At 37.9% G+C, this 7,979-nt stretch overlaps 1 protein-coding gene across 1 annotated transcript in view; it reads left to right on the forward strand.

Moving 5' to 3' along the window:
* The window catches only part of LOC122250330 (TAF5-like RNA polymerase II p300/CBP-associated factor-associated factor 65 kDa subunit 5L), an 8,165-nt gene extending 629 nt beyond the window's left edge, over positions 1–7,536 (forward strand). Inside the window, exons 2-8 of the mRNA XM_043011701.2 lie at positions 2,351–2,490; positions 2,782–2,929; positions 3,666–3,775; positions 3,985–4,075; positions 4,628–5,628; positions 5,781–6,014; positions 6,401–7,536. Of these exons, the coding sequence (XP_042867635.1) occupies positions 2,351–2,490; positions 2,782–2,929; positions 3,666–3,775; positions 3,985–4,075; positions 4,628–5,628; positions 5,781–6,014; positions 6,401–6,590 (1,914 nt within the window). The 3' untranslated portion in view covers positions 6,591–7,536. The remainder of the gene's footprint in view (positions 1–2,350; positions 2,491–2,781; positions 2,930–3,665; positions 3,776–3,984; positions 4,076–4,627; positions 5,629–5,780; positions 6,015–6,400) is intronic.
* The last annotated feature ends 443 nt before the right edge of the window (positions 7,537–7,979 follow it).

Consider the following 7,979-nt stretch of genomic DNA (forward strand, 5'->3'; position numbering starts at 1 on the left):
GGAAGTTTAAATGCTCGTGGTAATGGAATATGATAAATTACAAATTATTTAACATAGACCAATTCAGTATAGCATCTTACGAGTGTTCTTAGTGAAGAGCGAGATGGAAATAGTTGTATTCTTGGGCGTCTCTTTTCGGCATATTCAATATATATGCAACTTTCTTTGGATTTTGTAATTAATTTGGTATCAATGAATTGCGTTTGATGTATTTTGTTCAGATATAATAGATTTAGATCCCAGAAACCAACTGTAAGGATGGTATTGTCAGTAATTAGAGTTTTAGAAGGTTTTCCATGCCTAACTACACTCCGGAAAAGGGAAACAAACCTACACCACATACATTCTGGCAAGAGAGAGCTTGCAGACCTCCCTGGCAATTTGATACAAAAGAGGAAAAAGTCCAAGCTTTTTCTTGCCGGAATGTATGTACAGTAGGTTTGTTTTTCTTTTGCTGGAACACTGACACGTTTGTTGGCGGCTGTGATTTCGTGAGGACTGCACCACTGTAATTACAGCCTTTTTTGTCACTATAGCTTGTGTCCACAGACTGAACTACCTCACCTTGTTTGTATACACGAAGTGCAGGCCAACAATACCAATTTCTTTATTTTAAGAGAAAACAGAGAGAAGTGATAGGCCTAGGTGATTGCTTGAAGCTATACCAGTGGTGTTTAGTATAGACTCCATTAGCTCTCATGGGACTTCGATATAACTTTCCCCTATGGAACGTATAAGAGGTAGAGCCTCCTAGGAATCACATGTGACTATTTGTGTTATATTAGTGTAATTTGTTATTGTTTTTATATATTTTTTTAATGGTTGCCCTAGAATTTCCCTAGTATATTTCATGCTCTCCCAGCCATCATGGCCAATATCATAGTTATAGTTGGTTTCAGTGAACTGAAACTACTATTACAAGGCAGTAGACATCATAAGCAATCTGTAGATACCAAATTCTTCATTATTGGCAATGTGCAACCATTTAGTAGAATTACCTAACCTCTGTGAAGACAAATATTTTCACAATCAAGGCTGCCAAAAATAGGAATATATCACGTGAGGCTGAAACAGTCTGCTTTATGGAATTTTTGCTAGATGGGGATTTTATTTAGTATAGTGTAGATTACCTCCTTTATAATTTTATTGATTAAAGAGTTTCATATTATGTATATAGAGAGACGGAAATGTTTGTCATGCATTAAAAGCTCACAAAAAGAATATATGGAACTTCTTTTGTAAAGCCTGCTAAATATGTGGCCTGTGTAAGGCTTATCATTGATGCAAATATCAAGCTTATTCTTTCAAAACCACATACAATTGTTATTCAAGTGGCAGCGACACCAAACTTCCAGGCAAAGTGAGCCACTGAAAAGGGTGACAAACCATTCAGCTCACAACCCTCTAAGTCACTCAGCAGGCAGAATGGGCCTTTCTCTTCCCTTTCTCCCTCTGTTAGCTTTATCTCGCTCCTCTGCTTTTGTGTTGATATGTCTGATCTTTTGTTCTTTTTTACTGTAATATCATTTTCCTTCCATGCCTGACTTCCAATGTCGCTTGCCTCACTTCAATAAGAAGTGTAACATTTAGTGAAAATCATTTTATTGACTTTTCTGAGAACACCCTCTACAAATATAGTAACAAGTGTGCATCTGCAATGAGGGTTATTGTGTTGCATCATATGGCAACTAGGGTGTAGCAATACCTTTCTTAATCACAAAAACACAAACACAGTAATGTGCACAATACAGATATAACAAAACACTTCCATTTTGTGGCAGTGTTTTATTATACCTTTCTTAATGTTTTGATAACTGCTCGGTGTGAGTGAGAAACGTTTTTTTATTTCTGTGCCCTTTTTAGACAAATTTCTCTTCTGTATAATGTATTGATTTAGTAGAGTTACTGCAGTTGTTGAGACAAATAACACAAAAAGAGAGCCAATATCCTGTGTAGGTAATATTTGCTTAGGGAGTGAGTTAGTCTGAGGTACAGAGATACAGAGCAGCTTCATTGGTCTACAGCTGTAAGCATAGCCCTTGTTTTACTTCTTTCACAACTCTGCTATAAGTGCAACATTTGATAGTGTTGTGTCATATTCCTGTACAGTATAACCTGCCTTAGCAATCACCTGTATAGAACAAACATGCATTCATAACAAACACTGCAAATTATTCAGAAAATCAGTTAGTCTACATATATTGAGAATTTTTTGTGTGTTTGTGTGGATAATGTATATGGTTAGCTTCATTGCAGTCAGTTAATTCTGCATACTATATTTACCCAAAAGTGAAGTAGTTAGAATACATCAACCTTCAAATTATATTCCTCTCTGTCCTTGCACCCTCAGAGTGGAGGGCCCGGAGGAAGTGTGACACTAACGGAGCAACAAGTGGGAATATTGGGGCTGGTTTCCCCCTCGGCCCCCAACACCTTCACCTTCTCCACCACCTCCACCCAACACACGCATGTTGATCACCAGTATGTCAGGTGAGATGGTATAGGTTTTTTATATGTCTGTGGTGTGTGTGTGTGTGTGTGTGTGTGTGTGTGTGTGTGTGTGTGTGTGTGTGTGTGTGTGTGTGTGTGTGTGTGTGTGTGTGTGTGTGTGTGTGTGTGTGTGTGTGTGTGTGTGTGTGTGTGTGTGTGTGTGTGTGTGTGTGTGTGTGTGTGTGTGTCTATGTATGTCATACATCAATAAAGTAGATTTTTTACTATATTTCAATTTTTTATGAATCTCCACACTATCATTCACCGCTATCATACACTCTACTTTACCAGACTAAAATCCTGGATGATGGAGGCCAGCGAGCCATGCCGATCAGAACTGTCACAAGTTCTGTTTCCGCTCTTCGTCCACTTGTACCTGGAGCTAGTGGCAGCCACAGGAAGACAGGCGGCCAACAAGTTCTTCAAGAAACATTATCAGGTTTGAATGTTTTCTACGCAGGAAGGCTAATTATTTACCTTTGTTTAGTGCATTGTCACTAGTTCTTCGAGTTTGGTGATACCCACATGCCACATGGTTAAGCTGGCTTGTGCTGGCTTAGGCCTGGATGACCTCTTGCCATAAGCCAGAACACCAGCTTCTGGGTGTTGATGGTCCAGGGAGAATTATTACGTATGAGTTCTGTCTCCTCCCATAAGAGTACGGATCTATTTATTCCCTCTTAATTCTTGATGAATCCTGAGGTCACCATTTTGTTATCTTGTATTTAAGAGGCTACAAGACAATCTCAGCATCACAGTTTACTGATATTACTCATATAAGAAATGTATTGGCACTGAAAAAAAGTTCTCAGCATCATAGTTTATTGATAATGGCTTTGTAAAAGCCATTTTATTACTAGAAAATATAAACTTTATTCATTTACTAATCAAATCTAACAAGAGATATAACTAAAGGATTGTTGTCTCTATAATTTGAATAAAGTAATATTTCAACTGATTCTTTAAAGATTATTTTCATACTCATTGTAACAAGACTGTTTCTAATTAATTTCCTTAGTATAGAAAATTTCTGCATAACTCTTATGGTAAGCTAAGAGTAAATGACATATCCTAAAACTGTCCCACTTTGTCATGTATATAAGTATAAATTTATGTGAGTATAGTGTATAGCATGTAAGCCCTGTTTAACGGTCATTTTCCCCTGGTTTTAACAGGTGTTCTTGGTGAACCGTGATTATGAAAATACACTATCTCAGGTTGTAAGTGCATCTTCTACAAATTCTTCTGGAGACATGAACTCCTCTCCCGTTATACAGAATCTCAAGTAAGTTTTTATTGGTCTGTAGATGTAATGAACTTTGTATAATGTAAGAACCTTGTTTTAGAGCAAAGAAATTTGTGAAAAGAGTTATGAAGTTGTTAGATTTTTTTCTTCTTTATATATATTTTTTTTGTAATTAATTTGGTTATTGATATCTTTGAAAAAACTGTCAAAGAGAAACTGAACAGTTTTTCTCTTCCAATCACCCACAGGAGTGGCAAGTACCTGGTACGTTTAAGTGAACTGACTTTAAACTACTTTCTACGATATCTGAAGTCGAGTGAGAATCCCACACTATTACAGGTAACTTTTGTCTGTTGTTTTGATGATTTCTGTACTTCATATTTTCTATTCCTTTTGTTCTACATGCTATTTACTTGTTGATATGGCTATTAAATAGGGCTAGTAGAGTAATGAAATGGATTTTGCTGTTGTGGGAAATTCAGAAAAGAATAAATCCCATAAAATTGGGTACAGTCAGTGGGATGGGGATTGCCCGGTAACAATATGTATAATTTATGAACTTTCATCATTGTTGTTTATTACAGAGGTTTAAGGGAAGAGACAATGATTGTTGCTATAATGTTAACATATCAAAAGGGTGAAAATCAATATATAGCCTGAAACCATCAACTGTAGGGCTGGTCCCTTCTCGGAGGGACAGGGATGAAAACTCTCTCTTTAGCAAGAATATCAGAGGCTTTGGCTAGATGTGCTGTGTGTTTTCTGTGTCACTAAATGTGATCTGCGGATTATTATCACAAAAAATGTTTTCTGTCTTTTAGTAATTTGCACTTTAGATGCATATAATGAAGTCTACTATTAGAAAATAAAAATTTGATCTGCTTTTTTCAGATATTCAACACATACATTGAGGTTGAGGTGGATGAGTCAGGTGCTGGGAGTTCAGGAGCTGTGTTCAGAGGACCTGATTTGAACACATCTTCCTCAACAGCATTAGTTAATGGTCACACTCCAGACTCACTGTCCTCCGATGCCTCCGCCTATGCAGCAGATGGAATGGATTGCAGCCCAGATGAACTACGCAAAGTGAAAGACATCATGGCTCGTGTTCGGTCGGCCCAACCCACTGCACCTTCATTGTGTGTGTATACGGTCTCAAATGCATATAATGGCCTCAGTTGTGCTAATGTGAATGCTGAAGGACAGCTTTTAGCCTGTGGCTTTGAAGACAGTGTAATCAAAATGTGGAAATTGACACCACCTCTGCATGATATAGGGTTTGGTAAGAAAAAGACAGTAGTTGGACCCAGAGGTGGGATATCACACACATTACTTGCATGTGATGATTCTCGTATCGAAGATAGTGGTGAAAGAGATGACGAAGAGAAGGAAGAAGAAGCAACGCCTACTGAAATCCGCAATGGAGGAAGGAGAAGAAATCGTGGTGGGGAGCTTTTTGCTCTACGTGGACACAGTGGCCCTGTGCTGGACACGGCATTCAGTCACGATTCAAATTACTTGCTATCTGTTAGTGAAGACTGCTCCATGAGACTTTGGGACTTAGAAAATGGTAATGCAGTGGCTCTTTATAGAGGTCATTCCTATCCTGTGTGGTGTGTGGATGTAGCCCCTCTCACTATGTATGTTGCAACAGGTTCTTATGATACGACTGGAAGATTGTGGTCCACAGATGCAACGTACCCCTTACGCACCCTGTCAGGTCACACAAGGGCCGTAGATTGCGTGGCTTTCCATCCCAATGGCACCTACTTAGCTACTGGATCCTGCGATCGCAGTATTAGACTCTGGCAAGTCACCGATGGCGATGCAGCACGGATCCTCCTGCACCACAAGTCAGCCATCAACACGGTCTCATTTTCTCCAAACGGAAAGTTAGTGAATTTACTTACTGTTTGAACTTAGCTGTCATTAAATTTCATTCTCATAAAACATAAAAGAGAAGAAGTATGTATATATATGCCTTTATAATATTGAAAAAATTAAATAACTTTTGCTAATCCCAAATTGCACAATCACTTTGCAGGTACCTGGCCTCTGGGAGCGAAGACGGCACAGTCGCTGTCTGGGACCTTGCTGGTGGGCGTGTCATGACAGAAATTAGCAGTAGTAATCAAGTCAACAGTGGGAACACTGGCTCAGGTACACCTCACCAAGACTCGATCATGAATGTGTGTTGGTCTACTGATTCGTCCCTCCTTGTGTCCGCTTCCAGCGATGGCTGCGTGCGGACTAGTCACCTTAAGCAAGCTCCAGCAAGGTGAGTGGCATCCTGTGAGCTCTTGGTTTTGATGAATGGAAGGACAAGGTTTTTTCAGTCTAAAAGTGTCGTATTAGTAGTGTAATGGTAGCATCTGCAAGACTTTTAAGTCAAAGTATCAGGTATGGTCACAATAATATTAATATCTGATAATTATTGTGTATTTTGTCACACTAGGTATTTAGTAGAATTCCATAAATGGAAGTTCATCATACACAGTGTTGAACAAGTATACTCACTTTCAAACATCCTTCATCATTTTGTTCTTTCTCACTCATCCATCCTTTCTTCGTCTCTCACCCTCTCCCTCCCTTTCACCCTTATGTGCCCATAATTATATGTTAATACCCACTTTTATTCACTCTTCTTCCCCTTTCCCCTCTTAGCAATGATGGAACCAATTCCTGGGAACTGAACGAAGTTGGCCAGGTCCTGTGCAGTGGAAGTACAAATGGAGGAAGTGGCAATAATGGAGCGTCAGGAGTCCTGCTCCACACGTCTCTAACGTCTCATAATTACCTCACTTCTGTTGTTGCTCTTGACGTGGAGAGAGAGCTGGCCTGTGGGCTACGGTGATTGTGTCAGATGCCCATCGCTACTTGATAGGTGGTGCTACAAATTATTATTAGAGTGCAGAGAGGGGAATGCCCGCAGACATACAATTGTCAGTTTTATTTTTCTTTGCAAGGAACTCCTTTCTTTTCTACATTCGTGTATATTCAGATTTTAGACTTTGATCATCGTTGTATTTCACTATGATTAGTCCCCGGCAACACATGCTCATGACTTTCATGAGCAGATGTATGCTCAAGCATTCTTAATGTTGTCTCACTATTTGTTTCACACCATGCGGCAAAAGTTCTTCGAGAAAGTTGAAGTAGAATTTGCATGTCTTTCATGGCTTTCGTGAACAGATGTAGACTCAAGAAGCATTCTTTATGTTGTATCAGTATTTATATTCATCTGGCAAAAGATTTTTGAGAATATTTAAGTAATGCTTATACATATATTCCTCCAAATTTTTTTGTCACCTCATTGTCAACCGTACTTTTTTTTTTAACTTATCTTATCTAACTTTCACTCCCAAAGCAGCTTAATATCTCTATTTTTACTTTTTCCCATGTTCGTAACATCTCATTGAAATGTACATTTTTCTTTTTTCTTTTTTTTCCTCAAAGCAAAGTGCTACTCATCATGTCTTCCCTATTTTGTGTATGACTCTCTACCCCCAAAACATACATCCATTGTGTTCAAATTTTTGGTCAGAAGTGCTGAGCCACCATTGTAATCCCTCCATGATCTTACAGATCTCATTTTCATCTTTTATTACCATAAACAACCTTGATATGTTTGTTTTTATTTTGAAAAAAAAAAAGATCCTTTAGTCATAGTGCAACATTTCAAAAAGCTGTACAAAACCAGTTGGTTCAATATATCTTGTATTTTCGTAAAAGTCAGCAAAGATTTTTGAATTGCATTCTTTTTGTAGTTCTTGGATATAATTACAGTTGTTTAACTAGAAGTGTATTTAAGTATCATTAATCAGTAAAAATGGTGAACAGTAAAATAGTGCAAACAACGAGAAAAGTGAATGAGTGAATGAGTTTCTGAATGAATGCTGTTACTATTTGTGTGTGTTTACAACATACAGAATTATGGTGTTCTGAATGTGTTCTTTCAATGTTGGTTCTAAGAAAAAAAGTGTTATGGATATTTATTTGTATCGAAACAAGTCTAAAGGAAATGCAGAAAATAAGAAGTACAGTATCGTAAGTATAGGAAATGCTGTAAGGATAATCACAGAGACTGTACTAGGACGAACTGATTAATATGCATTCCCTCTTTGAAACGAATATTGAACAGCCACAGTGTGGTAATGATTAAAATATACAAATGGTGTGTGTCTGTAATTTGGAAACAAATTACAGTTTTACATATTTGGATTACTAATGTAAAAACTTAAAA

Source organism: Penaeus japonicus, unplaced genomic scaffold, assembly GCF_977035675.1.
Source record: "Penaeus japonicus unplaced genomic scaffold, GWHDUDI00000001_assembly GWHDUDI00000004, whole genome shotgun sequence".
Taxonomy (NCBI): domain Eukaryota; kingdom Metazoa; phylum Arthropoda; class Malacostraca; order Decapoda; family Penaeidae; genus Penaeus; species Penaeus japonicus.